The following is a 20034-nucleotide window of genomic DNA, read 5'->3' on the forward strand; positions in this document are numbered from 1 at the left end:
AGATACGCCGATTTGATTGGTTCCCCGGGATGCAATGCGTAAAAGTAACGTGCATCATTGCTCATTGCCAGAGAGTCTCGCAGAGACAATTCTATTGTGCTCTCGCGAGAACTCTGAATTTCCAGGGTACCTCAAGAGTAGTGCTGGCATGAAAGCTAGCAGCACGCTCGCCTCCCGATCCAAGGTGCTGCTTTTTCGCGGGTTCGAGTTGAGGCGTGTGCTGGACAGAATTGTGCAGGTTCGCACACAATGCGGGTTACACACGCATAAATCCTTCAGCATTTTAACATGCTCATACATTAGGTGTAACATCCAACCGTGTCCGTGTTAACGGGTATGCTAAAACAATGCAGGCGATGGTCCATCAGAAATGTTTGTGCTCGTTGAAAAGCCTTTCAGGAAGTATGTGATTGCGATGCAGCTACTGCAATCAAATTTCATGATGCCACTAAAAAATATTATTTCTTATCAAGCATTGTGTTTGGAAGTTTCAGCTCTGTCCTGCACTCACAGAGCAATAGCCACGCCCATTTTCCTTTCCCCATTCAGTCCACTGCAGCTCCAACCAATAGGCCTTTATCACGGCAGCCCACGGGCAGCTGAAGCAGGGCTGTTCAATTTCCTGTTGGCAGGCAAACCACAGGTGTTCCTAAAAACATTAACGAGGCCTCTGGTTGAAGTAACTGTGGCCGAATCTGACACTTAATTAGAAACACCTGTGCTCACACAGGAACAGGGCTGTTCACTTCCTACTTCGGCTGCCGTGATAAAGGCCTATTAGTCCGATCAGCCACAGACTTTATTAGCCAACACCTGTGCCCACAGCCCTTCCCTTTGTTCAAGCCATATGGAGGAATCCTTGTTTGTTGCTGCTGCAGCAAATGCTGTGTCTCCTGCCTTGTGTGTTTTTGAACTATGTAAGTTTTCTGTTTTTACTCTAAATGTTGATAATTTGATTATGATACACTGAGTGCAAATCTCACATTCCTTTCAGTTTGTCTGCTGTTTAGAGCTGCTGTTATACTGAACAGTTGAATTGGTTCACCATGCTCCCTTTAACTTTCTGTTAGGAAATGTGCATTTGAGTATTTACGTATTTTTAGTGATTAATTACGGAGTCAACGACGGGGCAGAGAGACTTATGTATTGACTTTGTGGGCAATCTTATTCTGTCATCATTGTAAATGTTCTGTCATTCTAATTGTGGCCTTGTATGGCATTATGGAGCTAATTGTATTTCATATCCTTTTCCCTCTTAGAACACCACACACACACACACACACACACCCCCCCCTACTCCTGCTCCTATCCAAACATTTATCACACACACAACCACAACCACACTGGAAGTAACCTCAATAAAGGAAGAAACTGTGGAATTATAAGTGACTGGACTAAACTGTTCTCACCGATACCTCCACTGGTTTAAAGCCAGCCACCTACACTTCCATCTCAAACCTCCTTTACACTTTGGATTTGACGTTGGTAACTGTAATTGCAGCTCTACACCACTATGGCACTGTAGTGGCACAACCGTAATCCTTGCATCAGACAAAGCCATCCAAAATTTTCAAAAAAAGTAGCAGGCTTTAACCCAACAGAATGTGTCTGGTGTCACCCTGATGTTATGGCTCTTGAAACGGGTAAATATCTCATTTCGTTCATTATGTCAAAGTGGTTTTCAGAGGAAAAAATCCCAGATCAGCCGTTTATGAAATATTCAGACCAAACCTGTCAGGCACCAACCACCACGCCACATTCAACGTCACTTAAATCACCTTTCTTCCTATTCTGGTTTGAATATTTGCAGATCTTACTCATGTCTACACACACACACCAGCAGTTCACATTGTGTGTATTGTTGTGTTGCATTGTTAAACAATCATTGAGTAACCAAGGGAGAACTTGACTTGGTGTTTACAAATTTCAGGAGTGTGGGGAGTATGACTTCCAGTGTAAAAGGAGGTGCAGAAGTAGGTCATGTAGAGAACACCAGGCGCCGGTCAAGGTATGTACCACAATGTGGTAAATCTAATCGTAAATAAGGACCCTTGTCAAAACCTGTTTGAAAACAACTAATGGCCTCCTTACACCAAACGACTTTGACAAGATTTGGGAAATTATTTAAAGATTGTAGTCTTTTGAGTAAAGCTTGAATGGGTGGCATTAGTTAAAAGACTCCAATCTTTTCAAAGTCTTGTCAAAGTTTTTTGGTGTAAGGAGGCCATAAGACAAAACCTAATCTTACATATTATGTCTACAACTCAGAACATCCACTTAATTGATAGCTTTTCAAAGTCTCATAGAGTGTAGTTTATTAAGGGGCACCTGGGAAGGGCAATTTTAATTGTTTTCATCAGATCAGCATCGAAATGATGAAACAACTGCTAATCTTGCTGTGTTCATTATGTCTAGGCCTATGCAGATCACAGAAAAACTATCAAGCATCTGGTCATCTGGCTGCTTGTGCTATGTTTTTTAAGATTTGCTTATGTTAGCTAAACACTCACAAATATTGAATATGTCCTAGATAATGATATCCAGTAGATATGGCATGAAAACATGCAGCTTTGAGACATAGCTGGAACTTTTACCTTTGTGCAATACTCATTGATTGGAGAGTTTTTAAAACTGTCACTGAGTACAGATTTGGGGGGAAACAGTCAATGTGTGCAAGTGCCTGCCCAGGCCTAAGGTCTGATTTCCTTGTAGTGGTAATGCAAACTATAGAACAGAATACTGTAAAAAAAAAAAAAAATTGTACTGGCTTTGTTCATGTTACAAAGCCAGTACACAGTAAAGCCATACACTCAGAGATAACTTACAATGACAGAGGGCAACTTAATTTACTGACTCATTCACACACTATTGGCCAAACCAAAGCACAGAAGCTTTAACAATGCATTTGTATATGACAACAGTCTGGATACGTGTGCAGTTCAAACAAAGGCAGCTCTTTGCCCTACACTTCGATTGTTATGGGCTATTGAAACACAAAATCAGAGGAGTTGTGTGTGTGTGTGGGTAGGCTGAGGACCTTGTCCATTAAATCTTGTGGCCTTGTAGGTTCTGCTTTGGCCTGGATGGCACTAGTTCCGCCTGATTCTATCTGCACTCCTTCACCTCCGCTCACTGCAGTGGCGGATCCTGCCTTGCAACCCTCCACCAATCAGAGCAAGAGGTGGTGTCAGCCCTCAGCCAAGACTGGACATGGGTGGAGAAAAGGCCGCAAGAGAGATTTGACCCATGTGAGGAGTGTGCATAGAATTGGCTATTACATTCAAACTGCAGAAATCAATTTTAGCCTGCAATAACAGGCATAATATTTCAGTAAGCCTAAGTTAAACATTTGTTCAAACGAAGGCAGCTCTTTGCCCTACACTTCGATTGTTATGGGCTATTGAAACACAAAATCAGAGGAGTTGTGTGTGTGGGTAGGCTGAGGACATTGTCCATTAAATCTTGTGGCCTTGTAGGTTCTGCTTTGGCCTGGATGGCACTAAACATTTGTTATCTAAACTAATGTTTTCAAACCGGCAATTTTAGACAGTACAAAGTCTATGCCAGATTGCTAAAATGTTTGATGATTAGATGCACATTGTTGTTTGTAATAGGCCTAATTTGATTTACTAATTGCATCCAATGGTAGCCTATAGGTCAAAATTAAGTAGGCCTACACACAAAACAATCACATCAACCACAGTTGCCGCTTTAAGGGCTGCAAAGCTTTTCTACGTCATGGTATGAAACAGCCAATTCGATGAAATAACAGGTGGGTGAATCGAAAACGTCAGTTTACTTGATGGCCAATGAAGTCATAGGCGTGGGTACAATCTAGCCTTTGATTGGTTCAAAGTTTTGCCTGGAAATCCTGGTTACCATCTTTGGCAGGGCAAAGGTATATATTGTAACGGTGACGATTCATGATGACAGTGTTTCTGCGGAAGAATAGAAGTACGTGAAAGCTGTCTTTAGACACATTTCTAAAGCATTAGCTCCACTTTTCAGCAGAATGAGCGTCGACAGTGTTTTTCGTACGCGTTCTCTTGGTGTGGGTGTAGTCGGACTTCCAGATCAGTATGCTGATGGGAAAGCAGCAAAAGTGTGGAAGCTTTACATTGGTGACACGACAAAGAGAACAGAAGAATACAAAAGTTGGGTCGTGGCTTTGCTGAGAAAGCATGGTTGTCAAAGGATCCTGGATGTAGCCTGTGGAACAGGGTATGTCAAGAATTCCCTGACACTTACAACCCAAACAAGTTAGTTAATCGTAAGCAGAGGTAAGGCTAGGTTTTCGGTCAATGTTAACGTCACCTCTTGTGTTAAACGAGACTTGGTGGAACACGTAAGTAGTTGACTGTTGCAGCTCCTTTCATGCATCAAACGAATGGCAAACCTAGCAGTAGGCTAAATCAACATGGTGTTTTGTGTTCTGACATTCATTAGCCTAACGTTAGCGTTTCTTCTTTGTCCCGAGCCACAACTGACGTTTTTTGTGGTGGTTGTCCATGACAAACCTGCTTACCGAACTGCAGATAATTGTCTCCTGAAGCAACAGGTTAGGGATGTAGAGATGTAAACATTGACATCCTGTTTTTTTTTTTTTTTTTTACGTTACCCCTCTATTTAGTCATTGCATTCAATTTGATTTAATCTGTTCGTAACATTGGTAGGTTGGTCTGTTGGTAACATTGTAGGCCTAGTTATAGGCTATATTTTACATTTAGTTAGCAATATGCTGAGTGTCTGGATTTAGGCGAAAACATTCTTTGCTTCTCACAGGTTCGTGGTCAATGGGAAGTCCATGCCATATGTGATTTAAGTCCATGCCATGTGGCATGGTGTTAGGCTACACTGGTAAACTTCCCCTCGCATGTGTGTTCATGAGGGTTGCATCATGTCTACTCCACCCCCATGTGGCTGACGGACGAGTTAAAATGCAGTCGTCATGCCGTTAGGGTAGGGCACGATGTTTACCTTGCCATCAGCAGGCTACTTGTTCTAGCTTGGTATAACCAGACCCATATCACTAACCAGCTGGATGGCAGCTAGGGTAGGTGGGCGGAGCCAGGCATAGGCCTACTTTGGTTCGCATTGATTTAATTTAGGTAAACATTCCGATTTCTGCACAGGTGTGTGCAGGCCACCATGTGTGTCGTTAAATCACGCAGTGTGGGGCTGCACAGATGGAGGTCAATATTTTGTAGACGCGTTTCATGCGTAATTACTGTTTGTTTGAAATGTCGCAAATTGCCATCGTGTTTTGTTGCCAGCAACCCTTTCTTGTTAATTGTGATTACACGAAGGACTAAATGGAGGAGACCCACCACACACATACAGATGTGTTGATGTGCAGGGTTGATCCACTCAGCATTGTGTGCATTGTATACACTTTCTTCCCTGGTACTATTTATTGCAAAAACCTTATCCTCAATTTAGGCCTACTCTAAAATGCACCATATTTTTTCCATGTTAGTAGGCCACTGCAACATGATCTGCTTACTGGCTTGTTTATGAATGCCTTAGCATACTGAATTGTTTGCGTGTACTGAAAATGTGCCTTATGCGGAGGCAGAATTGATTCTGAACATTAAACAAGGCAAAAAATAAGTTTTTAGGTGTATTCTCTGATCACAAAAGCATGCATCAGAATATTTGACACCAGTGAATATACTGGTCCACCAGAATATACTGGAATATACCAGTCTACTCCACCAAGGGTCCTCTAGTCCTCTGTGTGTGTGTTTATCATTCTTTCTTACCCTTGGGTATTAATCATTTGGCTTTTATAGTCTTTTAATTTATGTTTGTTTTACCTATTTAAACAAGTTAAAAAGATATATCTTGTTTATGTATCTTCAAGGCATTGATTCCGCCTTTCCTGCTCTAACCTGTTAAGCACTTTGGGTCAACTGTCGTTCATTTAAATGTGCTATACAAATAAAATGACTTGTCTTGACTTGACTTGTTATTTAACCCTTTCCACTAAGCACATTGACATTTCTACACTCACGGGTGATCATTCACATATTGACTCAGGGATGATCATGTTTCATCACAACACATTAAAAAATAGATGTGCATCATGGTCTTAACTAGAGATTTCAAGGGAATATGTTTTGCAGTAACAGCTCTGGCCTTTAAGGGTTGTAAATGATATGCAGTGCAGAGAGCAGGAGACCTCATGGCTTTTGTGAAGCCAAAATGGGGGTGTAGAAATCCACCTGCTGCAAAGATTATGAAGGCTAATTGCTCAAAGGTTAAAAGATCGATCAAATTGTGAGGTAATCCCACGTTTTGCCTGAAGACCCAGCAGGGTCGAAATGTTGCCTTTTGTATATTAAATATATGGGAGTCAAAAGCAGTGTTGCGGACATTATATCTTTTCATTTGAGTAAGTTTTTTTTTTTTTTTTTTTGTCCTGCACCTGCCAGAAGGTGGGATGTGCACACTAACTTTTTTGCTGCATTCACACATGTATACTTCAGTCCAATCAATCTTCCCCAGGCTCCTCTTCTCCTTGCTGTGCTATTTTTCTCCCTGGCCCCAGTATGTTGACATGTTCACCCTTTGCTAATAATAACCTCCTAGGCTGCTGTTGGGCAGTTGCAAGTGGCAGCCGTCCTGTATCTGGTTCAAAAAATGTCGATGGTCACACCCATCCTGAGTTTAGAAAGAATCCACTTGGATGAAGTGGCTGCTTTTAAACCTTCTGAAGTTTGTCTGTGCCTCAACATTTTTGTACAATCCCCCCCCCCCCCCCCTATCAAAAAAATTATTATGAAGAGTGTAACTAGTAAAACAGTAGCCTCCAGCTTACTAAGTGAATTTGGCTCTTGTTATTCCTCACCACCTCACTTGGGTTACAGTTTGAATTTGATTTTGCCATGCCATGCATATTATCAAATATATCCTCACACATCCTAAGTGTGACCTAAATGACAAAAATGTAGTTGTCAATGTAGTGGACTTCGGTGCAAATAAATGTTTTACAATTCCAATTATGTTTTGTTATTGCAATGGTTAGTATTGATGACTGAATAATGGCCCAAAATAATGGTTAACTGTCCGTTATTGGCAAACCTTAATCATTAGATATCGATATCATAATCAGGTATTGTACAGCGTCCGTGAACTTTTAATTGTACAGTATTCTCTGTGTCTGTGCTTCTGTCTGTTTGTAATGTATAATATTCATGAGCCTTTGTACAGTGTCCTTGACTGATTTGAAAGGTGCTTATAAATAACATGTATTATTATTATTATTTATCTTAGCAGATAATAGTAGATTAACAGTACATTTTTCTCTAATATTAATTTGCAAAGGCTATTTCATAGTGAATCATTGTTCACAGCTTGTCCAAGAGTTTATTTCTTTTATAGTTTTCATCGTGACACGTCTTCTCCTTCTTGTTCTGTCCAGAGTGGACTCAATCATGTTGGTGGAGGAGGGATTCAACATGGTGAGTGTGGATGCCAGTGACAAAATGCTGAAATATGCCCTAAAAGAGAGATGGGACAGAAGAAGGGAACCTGCATTTGACCAATGGGGTAAGAGAGCTATACACTAATAATCAATACCCGTCTCAACCCTGAGTTTGGTACGTACAACATTGATAATGTTGAAATTATTGCAGTTATCGATGAGGCAAACTGGCTCACGTTGAAGGAGGATGTTCAGAAGCCAGGCGATGGATTTGATGCGGTCATCTGCTTGGGAAACTCATTTGCTCATCTGCCAGATTTTAAAGGTAAGTAGGAGGAAATGAAGGATTCAGAGATGACCACTGATCTTTAAAATGAGTGATTAATCTTGAGTAAGCTGAAATGTCCCGATATGCATACTGTTTTGTAGGGTTCCCATGCACAGATTTTTGAGACCGATGGGAACTCATACTTTTTTGAAGTGGTATTTTAGATGAGAACGCAATGTCTGAGGAGGCTTTCACTTTAGGCTTTTTTGGCAAGACCTCACAAATTGTTACCAGTGGAAACACTGTTTTTACAATTTTTGTGTATTGGTAATACATGTGGTATTACAGTGGTAGCTAAATGACACTAACATTTTCAGTTAGTTATCCAAAGTAAAAATATAAATTTCGATTCAGACATGTGGAAGTCAGTCATTAATCTAACTTCCAGTAAACAGTTAATTTAATGTTGATGATCTCAAGGGTGTCAGTATGTGTTTGAAAATGCTACAACACTAGTGCAAGTGGGGATGTTTAGGTGACGATACTTTCAAATGACAGTCTTGTTATTTAAGTGTCTTATCATGTTGGGCACTAAAATTATGCTTGACCTGTATGCTAAGTGGGATGTGTGATAAGTTACCCCGTAAGCACCTAAGTCTCCCAGGTAATTAAGGACAATGACATGTTGTCATCAACGTAACATGTATATATTTATTTATCTATATTATTTATTTATTTATTTATTTATTTATTTATAAATAACAATATCAATGGAGGAAGTGCCTAGATGTCTGCATATAGTCTTGTAACACAAATTACATCTGTATTGCCTAATTGTGTGTGTGTGTGTGACTTTTGTATGTATAGGGGATCAGAGTGATCAAAAGCTGGCCCTTCACAACATTGCAAGTATGGTGAAGCCAGGGGGCATCCTGATCATTGACCACCGTAACTATGACTACATTCTAAAGACTGGAAATGCACCTCAGGGAAAGAATATCTATTACCAGGTAATACTTTTTTAACGTTAGCATCAACCCAGGGTAGACAGAAGTGGTGATGCGCTTGTCCCTAATCTGCTTGGAGTGTTTTGAATGAGCTAAAACTGCATGTTGCTCCTTTAAATTACCTTTCATGTTTTATTAGTTGTAGGCAGAAGCAAATTGTTCAAATAGTATTTCTTTCTATAAGGCTCTGGGTACACCTAAAGAATATTTGTTCTAAATCTAATTTGGAAGCCCAGGTGGGAGAGAACCATTATGGTTTGATTTCCACTGAGTGATGTCTCTTTCAGAGTGACCTCAAGCAGGACATTGCCACGTCTGTGCTCTGGGTGAACAGCAAACCCCACATGATCACACTGGACTACACTCTGCAGTATCAGGAGGGAGACGCCGAGGAGGTTCAGACAAGGTACTGTAACACAAACCAAAATATTGGGACCCATCATAATCCATGGTGTTCATAATTAACTCTTGATTTTCATTTCAATGGTGCACTTCGGTATAAATTGTCCTAATGTGGGACACCTACATGCCAGTGAGTGTGGCTCTTCCCCAAACTAACGAATGTCAGTGAAACTATAGGAAAGCCAAAGCTGTAGGGCCCTGTGATCAAAACGTGGATGTGGATTCCTATTTGTACTGAATGATTGGACAGGCCTCTTTCACATTAAAGTTTAAAACGCATATCGTGCAAACTTGTCACCTTTTGGCCAAATAACCTGTAAATAGGGCATTCACTGTAGATCTGGAGGGGAAAAAACATATACTGGTGTACAGATAAGAACAAAGAATTATTCATACCCCTGGCAAATATTGATTTTGTTGATTTTCTCTTGACCAATATGTTTGTTCTGACTGAAAATGACACTGCCATGTTTCTACCACATTGTCTTGCAACCTTTTTGCATGTGGCAGTGTCATTTTCAGTCAGAACAAACATATTGATAAAGAGAAAATCAACATTAAATCAAGATTTACCAGGGGTATGAATACAGTAGTTTTGTTCTTAATGTTTGTGTATATATATATATATATATATATATATATATATATATATATATATATACATATATATACACACACACACACTACTGTTCAAAAGTTTTAGAACATCCCAAACAGCTGTTTTTGTTTTGTTTTTCTAGTAAATTCCGTCTGTCCTACTACCCTCACCGTCTGGAAAGTTTCAAGGAGCTGCTTAAGGGTGCCTTCGCTGGAAAGTGTGAGCATGATGTCTATGGTGACTTCAAGCCCTACAAACCTGACCAGCCCTCTACACCATGCTATTTTATTCATGTTCTCAAGAGGACAGCCTAGAACCAACCGAATGTATGTGGCGAAGCAAGCTATTCAGGCTTCCGGTTGACTTCCACAATGCCTTTTTATATACCCACATGGGAATCAAAGATGATTCATCAATGGTGGATCTTCCTAAAACTTCAAAACAAACTAAACCAAAAAGGTCTTAATCATGGCTTTTAAGTAGAGCAGTGCATTCTGTGATTTGGCTGAGTTTTTTGTCCTTTTTGTAGATTTTGTCCTTTGCTTCATGTTGTAAGCTCAGCCTCTTCCACAGTTAAAAAGAATTCTGTGTTGTACCTTTGCTTTTACAATATGTTCTGTTAATTGTTGGTGAATCGTGAATTATCAAAAGTGCCCCTCTGTCTTTGGGGGACCAGTTTCTACCTATTCTTTGAGTTCACCATTTTTATCTTTATAATAATAATTTAGAACTTGAGGTCCAAGTTATTTTCTGTCTTAAGGATGGAGCATGAGTTACCAAAACGGCACCTAAGTATAATTATACGCAAGCAAAAGTTAGAACTGTATTGGCCAACCTGGCTTTTTTTAGGTTAAAGCCTATCAGGTCTGAAAATGTAGGTTAATATTCATTATTCAATTTAATTGGGTTGAATCTTCGCTCGATCTATGATTCTTTATTCGTTGAACAAACAAAAATATGGTATGTATTTTTCACATAATTTGTGGTTTTCCAGATGCAGTGCACTGTCTTGTTACACTTTTTAATTTGTGTTTTGTATAGAAAACATGATACTCCTGGAGTTCATCTGATCTTAGTCATAAGTTGTTGGCCATTGCATTGCACAAAAGTAAAATGGATATGAACCTTAAGCAAAAGCATCCTAACAGCATGAGCACTACTTAGTTTGTATGTTTCTCCCAGCTTGTAAAGCATAATTGTCTGTTGTAAATAACTGTGATAACAGTTGTGGCATTAACGTTTTACATTACTTCTATTTTATTTTTTTTTTACATAAGACATTTCAAGCAGCATTTCAATACAAATTAGACTTAGGCCAGAAATACCAATACTGTGTCCCAACAGTACTGTTATAATAGACTATTCACTATCAATATATTGATCAGTGATATCCTTGAAAATAGTTAGAAGTGATTGGGGAGAAATGGCAGCTTTGAAAGTAGTAGTTGTTATGCATGTTCTTTTGTATTTTTTCTATTAGAATCTCTTATGCTTCTATTTTGTTTTTGTTTTTTTTGTTTTTTTTTTAAAAAAGATTTTTCCTTTTAGAGTCTTAAATGATGTAATTTCATAATATAATGGTGTAAGCAGTTAGAGTATTTGTCATCTCTTCAATGCAGCCGTTATTAAAATTGACTGTTTCAATTCAAAGTGTGAACTATTCTTTTCATGGCATTTTATGTCTCAAATAACTGATAACTTAATGCAAGTATGTCATTGCTGCAAAATGCTGAAGTAGAGTGGTGTTATTCTATGTATACCCCATCAATACATCCTGTACCACTATGAAGCATCATAAACTTGTGAACAGTGAACCTGCCACCCACCAGTTAAGGAAGTCATTATTACAGAAATTCTTATACAAAGATTAACCCATGATACATTTTGATAAAAAATGTAAAGTCTCCTCATGCCTAACAAAAGTGTCAAAGCTTGTAAGATAGACCCTTTGGTTGAAAATTGGGGTAAATTATTGTCTTATTAAAGTCTGAAGAGTATTCCAGAGCACTCTTTAAACCGCTGATTTGTGGGAGACTGGCAAATTGACCAGTGGGCAGGGCTACCTATGTGTTACAGTGGTCGTAGCATAGTGGGTAAGGAGCTGGGCTAGCGTGTACTATGGTAATAATTATTAATATACATAATATTTATACCAAAATGGATTATTATTAATAATAATGATTAAAAAGTTGAAATGGTGAAAATAATGAGTTTTATGTTAACAAAACCATACATAGGCAAACTCTAACTCTGTTAGAGAATTAATTAATTAAATAATCATTATTTAGTTAAATAAGTGTAAACAAGAATTAAGTGTGAGTCTGAACTCTGAGTCAGTAGCCAGAAAAGTTGTGTGCCCTTGAGCAAGGCACTTATCCCTGAGTTGCTCTGGGGAGACTGGCCCTTGTAATAATTGACATGGGTCACTCTAAATAAACCTGTCCGCCAAATTAATAAGTAAGTTAAACTTTGATTAGATGAGGGTATGAGAATGGTGTGAGATGGTGAGAGAATGATTGCCTGTTGATGCTAACTATCAATAACCACATTGCATTCCTCCCTTAGGGTTGTAATGGTACACAAAAATCTGTATTTTTGTTGTGCAATGGGAATAGTATTTTTAAAAGGTGTCAACTGATTTTTGGTGTTAATTGACTAAACTGACATATGGTCCGCTACTTAGTAAGGTTTGTGAAGGAATTCGAAATTTGAAACATGGTCCGCAAGCAAAAAAGTGTACTGTTGAATACTGTTAAAGATGGCATTCCTACATGCGGTATGCATCTGTATTGAACCTAACATCGTGTACTTTATTGGTTCGGTACGAATATGTGTATCTTTACACCTTTACTCTCTTTCATACTCCTGGAGAAATATGTTGATTTGCTGGAATTGATTAAAGCTGCAGTTGGCAAGTCTGACAGATTTAGGAGCCAAAATTTTGAATGTTTACAACTCTCATGCCCCTCCCCTGCTACCACCGAGCACCCTCTCATCGAGTTTGTGCTCGTCAGTGCGCACCAGACTGCACCAGACTGTGATTGACAGTCAGATTTCCCACAGCTCTGCTCTGATTGGACCAGAAGAACCGGGAGCTGTGGATTTTTGCAATACCAATAACAGGCTCTAGGTGGAGGTAGAAGTGTGTTTTTTTTTTTTAAACCGGCTGATTTATGTTGTTCTGTCGGAGCATAGTGTCGGTTTCAATGAATATGATCAAAAAAATCTTGCCAACTGCAGCTTTAAGTGCCATTTTACCATTAACTGGACCAGGATTTCTACGCCCTATGAATGTCATAAACAGCTAAAGGAATGTGATGTGCAATTGAACATTACACAATATAACATACAAAATATATGATTAAAGAGTTTATCCACCCCCAGCCCTCACCACATACATCCCCACCCCTGTCTCCGTACACTGCCCATCCTTATCCATCCACCCCAATACATCCACACCAATCCTCAATTGAACAAATTTTTAACAAAAAAGTGCATTGAATTAGAATAACTGGTTTGCACACATTGCCTCAAAATTACATGATGTTATTGCAGAAATTTCTTCTTCAAATATACACAGGAGAGATGTTCAATTCCTAGTGCTATAGGTAGGGCATTTTACACAGCAGTCAATCAACAACCAAGCCAATTTATCAACAAAAACAAAATCACTAACAGAGAATACGTTTTTGCGGGGCAAAAAATGTCAGTAACAGAACAGTCTTTGACCTTTCATTTATCTGTGTTTCTTAAAATAATGCTTGGGTCGGATCTTCTAAAAGAACAAGGGCAAACTGACTAAATAACTGATTTAAACTGTTGGGTTTGCCCTGGACTAAACAGATTTTTTGGTACAAAACTTTGATGTACACAAAGTGATCTACTCACAGTAAAGGGGAATTCCGGCCATTTTTCTCATAGATCTCTAATCATAATCATGTGTAGCAATGTAGCTGCCTGCTCTAGCTGTTGGCTGCAGCAAGAAACAGAGATCTATGAGAAAAAATGGCCAGAATTCTCTTTTACACATGGGCGCTGACATGACTGGTGCACTCTGCTTTCAAAGTTCAATTACATTCAAATTCCATTATTTTCAATACACCTCCGCGCACCAGTGTCAAATTCTGCCACCTCCTCTGTGTCGATTATGATTCAGATCTATTTTTGTCTTCGCCGATCACTAAAATCCATTGTCAATTGAATGCTTATCAGTTAAATATTTCAGCGTGGGTATAGGTGAAAAAATGGCACAGGACTCATTTTGGCGTTTATATGTGGAGTGCTATAGGCAGGGGCGAACTGGGGGTAAAAGTGCTATAGGCAGGGGCGAACTGGGGGGGTAAAAGCGGAACTGATTACCAAGGCCCCAAGGGGGGAGAGGGCCCTTGAAAAGTCTGGAATATTTGCATGAGGGGGGGACATGGGGGCCCATCAGGACTGCCTATGCATAGGGCCCAGGATCTTGTGCTACGCCCCTGGCTATATCGCTATATGAATGCACAAGGACAAGAGAACTCCTCAAAGAAACAGGCAACATATCTCATTTCCACTATGGTAGCCAGGTTTTATGGCTGGAGATTTCATGGAGGATAAATCAGCTAAATAGGCCATCATCTTAAAGGTACCATAGTTTTGTAGGTACTGTACTCAATTATAAAATGACCATGATAAGCCATGAAGATTAAGTAAACACGTTAAGTTGAGCTGCTGGCTTCTCTGACAATGCTACAGCCAGCATATTCCTGAAATTTCTCATTCTAGGTTGGAGTGAATTTGTTTTGGCCCTTCGAGATATTGTATGGTTTTGCCACCCTCTACTGTTCTTTTTCCAGTACCATTTTGACACTCCGGGGTGCCAGAAATTAAACATCTTTCACACTCACCACTAGCCTGACGAGACAGAACCACATCAAGATGTAGGGTCTGGGGACTCACCATTTGCAGTGCTCAGTCCGAGGGGCGGGATAATCGGTTGTCTTTCAAATTCCCTCTACATGCAATAGGATAGCGCTACAACTCATGAGTCATGCGTTTTCCCACCAGCGGAGCTAGTAGACTAGTAGACAAACTTTTGCCAACTTAAAAAAAGCTTAACTCGTGTCACGCTGTTTTCAAACAGCAACATCCATCTTCTTTGTTTTCAAGTAGCAGGGAATTCACGCCGAACCGTTGCAACTCTGCCATCAATCATTATGTTAAGCCCGCCTACCGACTCTATACACAATGTGATTGGCCTTATCAAAGTTTAATTTTTCCAGCTTGCAATCCAACGGAGAGTAGCTAGACTACCCTTGCAGCAAATTACATTTGCTGCCTCTAGGGTGCGTCTAGATTTCTAGGCTAACTCACCACCACCTCGCCAGATAACCAAAATCCATTGTCATCCATTTGTAAGTGATGTCACACACCCACACCTATGCACAAGTTCAGACAGACACAAGTACATGCCTCAACACACACTTAAGACTAGACACACTGTCTGACACATAAGGTTCATAAGTTTCTGCCATGGTCACTGATTGTGCGTCCTCCAAGAGTTTAATCAGTTCTCCCGCACACACCCAACACCTGTTGCTTTTGTTCCCCTTGTCCCTCTTGTGTCAATAACCTTAGCAGAGGCTGAATCAGTAGCTTCCGTGTTCTGCTGCACTCTGGGATTTCACTAAAAATCCCTGTTTTTTTTCCATAGGTACATTCTACTGCTGATACTGTGACTGTGCAATAGCGAACTCAGAAAGTAACCCAGAGTATTTGAGGCTCCTAGTCCCAGACTGTTTTCAATCTTTGTTCCAATTTTCAAAGGATTAGGCTGAGATCTCCTGTTGCCCCCAATCTTTACAGAGGCCCAGGGCTCAATGCTTGCCTTGCCCAGATTGTTTTGATATTTGAATCGCAATTCTCAAATAAGGTTCTTAAAGCTCCCTGTGCTTGAACCCCGATCATTGTTGCTCACGGCTATTTTTGTTGTTTTGAATGACTGGTGTGAAATTAAAACAAAAGTAAAGGTTATAACAGCTGTGTCTTTACTTGTTACTGTGCAGTTGGACACTGAACCTGCTGCTTTGCTAAATTATGATGCAGTGTGGGAATCAGTTTGAAGTATAATAGAAAATAAAAACACAAATGTTTGTTTGTACACTGTATGCATCACCTAGTGAGGTACAATTGCAATTCGCCTTATTCATCCGGCGGCCAGAACGAGGCTACAGGGTACACTCGCCATAACACCTCAGTCCAGCAGATGGTGGTGGTAATGCACTCTGTTTGCAAACTGCCAAAAAAAAGAAGAAGGGTTCACTCAAAGATGGTTGATTACGAAGATACTTCCTGAGAGGCCATTTCCTGTCCCTGGAAATGTATGCAAATAGGGTAGCAGTAGTACACGCCCCGCACGAGGGGGGGCCACTATCCCCCATTTATGCAGTGATCGGGCTCCCTTTTTAACATTGAGGTCTATGGCAGAATCCAAGAATTTCCCAGAATTTGTCAAAGCCTTATTTTTCTGAGCAATGGATGCACATTTCGGACCCGGTATCATGATCTCCAAACCCTCCTCCCCATTTCAGGAGAATGTCGTGACAGTATGACCCTCCAGTCGGGAGAAAATCAACATTAATGAAGGTGTACACCAAGTTTGTTTTGTACTCCGGCTTCTGTCTGGCGTGGAACCGAGGCGTTCAAACGTCAGTCATACATCAGTGACACGCCCCTGTGCAGGCGGGGACTGAACCAGAGCCCGTCTCTGACTGAACTCCACTTTGCCCTCATAGACATGAACTAGGACGACCCATCTTGCTACGCATTAATTATCTTTGGTTCACTGGCCTGATCTTCTTCTTCAGTGAGTGTTTTTTTTGACAGTTTGCAAACGGAGTGCATTACCACCACCATCTGGACTTAGGTGAAATGGCAAGTGCCTTGTTCTGACCGGCGGGTGAATAAGGCGAATGCAGACCATCACTTGGGATGTTGGTGGTCTAGTGGTTAGGGATCTGGATTTCCAAATTGAACACTAGAGGGTTGTGAATTCGAACCCATGGGGCTGCCACCATTGCATCCCAACAAGGCATCCAATGCTGAGTTGCTCCAGGAGGACTGGGAGTCCAGTGGTGGCGGCACGTAATAGCATAGGCCCAGAATTTTCCCCGAAAGGTCCAACATTTTTAAAATATAGACATATTGATGATAATCTATGAAGAATGACTGCTAAATGACAAAGCTAGATGTACCATCATCTGGGATATTGGTGGCCCTTACAAAAATGAAATGTTGGCGGCAGATTTGCAGCAAACTTGTGGGTGATTTGTGGGAAACAAATTAATTCACTAGAAAACATCGCCAGAAGTTTGCCAGTGTTGGCCGCTAGAAGCAAACTTCCAGCAAAGTTCTGGCAACAATGAGAAGTTTGCCGCTAGTGGCAAATGTGTTCGCCAGTGATTTCCCATCACACTTAGCCAATAATGGCAAACTTCCAGTGAACTTCTGGTGACAAACCTAATTTGCATAATGACATTGCTGCAAATTTGCTGCAACATTACCAAAAGTTAACCGCAACTGTTTGCCAGAAACCTAATTTGCATATGAAAATATGACCTAATATGAATATGACTTCGCCAGATACCTGACATTTCTGTAAGGGGGTCTAGTGGTTAGGGATCTGGATTTCCAAATTGCCAGTGGCGGTGACACGCTATAGCATAAGCCCAGAATTTTTCCTGAAGGCCCAACATTTTTAAAATATAGACATATTGATGATGATCTATGAAGAACGACTGATAAATGACAAAACTAGATGTACCACATAGCGGTACAAAATATGGCCGCTGCTCAGTCCTGCACATTCTCTCCACAAAAATGAATCACGCTTGTCAATTTGTCTCTATCTCCTACTTCATCCCCTAGTCTTGCAACTTTTATGTATGTAAATTATTGTGTGCATGTGTAGTTTTGGAGTTATGGTTTGTATATTATAGTATTTGTTTATTTTCATTAGATTATTGATTGCATTGACATTATTGTTTATAATTGGTATTCTCCTTAATGTAGTTTTACCAACATTTTAAAACGGTTCACTGTTCATTTTAATTATTGTATTGTTTTTATTTGTAAGTGGCTTTGGACACAAGTGTCTGCCAAATCCCATAACCATTGTGTGCGTCTGTGTGTGGGCTTGTGTGTATGTGTGTGTGTGTGTGTGTGTGTGTGTGTGTGTGTGTGTGTGTGTGTGTGTGTGTGTGTGTGTGTGTGTGTGTCTGTGTTGGGGGGTGGGTAATGGGGTGTGTGTGTACATGTGTGTTCGTGCTTGTGCACTGTTAGACATTTCAGTGTTTTTTTTACAGTAACTAACTGGCAGCACTTTTGCCAGTAAGTTACTGTAATTCAGATTTACTGTACCACTACTGTGTGTGTGTGTGTGTGTGTGTTTGTGTGTGTGTGTGTGTGTGTGTGTGTATGTGTGTGCGTGCGTGTCTGCGTGTGTAAATGTGTGTGTGTGTTTATGTCTGTGTGTGTGGACGCGCATGCCTTTGTGTGTGTACGTTTGTGCATGTTTATGTGTGTGTGTGTGCGTGCGGGTTTGTGTTTATGTATGTGTGTTTATGTCTGTGTGTCACTCTCTCTGTGTGTGTGTGTGTGTGTGTGTGTGCATGCATGTGTGTGTGTGTGTGTGTGTGTGTGTGTGTGTGTGCATGCATGTGTGTGTGTGTGTGTGTGTGTGTGTGTGTGTGTGTGCGCATGTGTGTGTGTATGTAAAACGGTTTGACAGTCATGCCTTTGATCTTAGTAGAAACATTTCAACATCACCATCCTTTACCGGCAATCCTTCGCTCAACACCACCATCTACAGGACAATGGGTGTATAGTCACTAAATGTACACATAAATGAATTTATTTTATGGTCCCTCCATGGATGGAATTCCACGAAACTTGCCATACTCCCAGAGGCTGCCAAGGTAATCATACACAGAACGTTTGGTGCAGTTCAAAATATCTCAACTAAAGATAGTGGCGAGTAAAGTGGCATGTTGTTGCAATGACATTTTTTACTGTGTGTGTGTGTGGGGGTTGGGGGGGGGGGGGGGGTCACTCAGACTTGGAACACATCACACAACTCTTGCTCATTTTACTACACGCACACACACAACTGAAGTTGTTCTTTTGCCCAGGGAACGTCCACATCACTGATGAGCACCACCATCATGGTGGCACCATGTGACGTAAACTGACTGACGGCAGCTTGGTCATTTCACAGTAAAAATAATATAAATTGTTAAATGTTCTTCTTGACGAAGGCCACATGCAGGTCTTCAGGCACACACACACACACACGCACACATACACACACGCCCACTCACTCACACACACACACACACACACACACACATGCCCACTCACTCACTCACACACACACACACTCTCACATAGGCCTACACACACACACACACACACACCTTGACAAATGGGCACTTTGGACATAAAGGGGCAGGGGTTACACACCATCAGTTCTTACATGTGCTTCCTGAACTTTCTTACAACTTTCTTTTCTGAGGGGTCACAGAAATATTGAAGTTAGTGCTTTAAAGTGCTTCTTGAAATTCCCCTTGGGGATCAATAAAGTATCTATCTATCTATCTATCTATCTATATATATATCTATCTATCTATCTTAAAGATTAATGATGATCTATTTTGGAGGCTTAGAGATAGAGCTCTGCAATCAAGAGATAAAATCTTCTGCATCTGAAATCAACACTGGAAAAGAAAGAAAGAAAGAATAATAGTAGGTATTTAAAAGAAACAACTACCATAATCACATAGCTCTCCTTGCAGAGTTTGTATCACATACAGAAAAGAATATATTGAAATATATTTTTAAGTGCCAAAGTATATTTTGGGGACCATTTCGAATAGTCTATTTCAAAAATATATTGTGAAAATATTTTTCAAATTTAAATTGTCTGTGTGTGTATGGGATTAGTTAGATACTAACGAGAATGCTAGAATGATTAGAAAGTGAAGTTTACATTCAAATTACATTTGAAATTATTATAGCCTTAATAGACTAATAATAAAAATAAGAAGAGTAGGCCTTATTACAATAATAATTTAATAGGCTAGCAAGTCTTCATAACAACAATAACTTATGACTCAGAAAAGAATTAGCCTACTTAGACGCAATTAAAACATTGTTGAAGGTGGGACTTGAGGATTGTTCACTGAGCTAAGTAGAGCTCACTTAAACCCCTCCTCTTAACACCATCACATCAGAAAGGGTGAGTGAGTGGACTCAGGTCAGTAATTAACCCATGTCATAACAGCAGTGGTGACTTTGTCCC

The 20034-nt window shown here is 40.2% G+C and overlaps 1 protein-coding gene across 2 annotated transcripts; it reads left to right on the forward strand.

Annotated features, from left to right (window-relative positions):
• Positions 1 to 832: 832 nt before the first annotated feature.
• Positions 833 to 11351, forward strand: gnmt (glycine N-methyltransferase). 2 transcript variants are annotated; one of them, XM_042072814.1, is made up of 7 exons: positions 833 to 917; positions 1931 to 2008; positions 7424 to 7551; positions 7638 to 7751; positions 8562 to 8704; positions 8989 to 9107; positions 9844 to 11351. In XM_042072814.1, coding segments are annotated over exons 1-7 (756 nt in total). In that variant the 5' UTR covers positions 833 to 915; the 3' UTR covers positions 10016 to 11351. The 2 variants fall into 2 exon arrangements, with proteins under 2 accessions (XP_041928748.1, XP_041928747.1); XM_042072813.1 differs by lacking the exons at positions 833 to 917; positions 1931 to 2008 and adding an exon at positions 3882 to 4221.
• Positions 11352 to 20034: the final 8683 nt, after the last annotated feature.

This window comes from Alosa sapidissima, chromosome 19 (assembly GCF_018492685.1).
Source record: "Alosa sapidissima isolate fAloSap1 chromosome 19, fAloSap1.pri, whole genome shotgun sequence".
NCBI classification, from domain to species: domain Eukaryota; kingdom Metazoa; phylum Chordata; class Actinopteri; order Clupeiformes; family Clupeidae; genus Alosa; species Alosa sapidissima.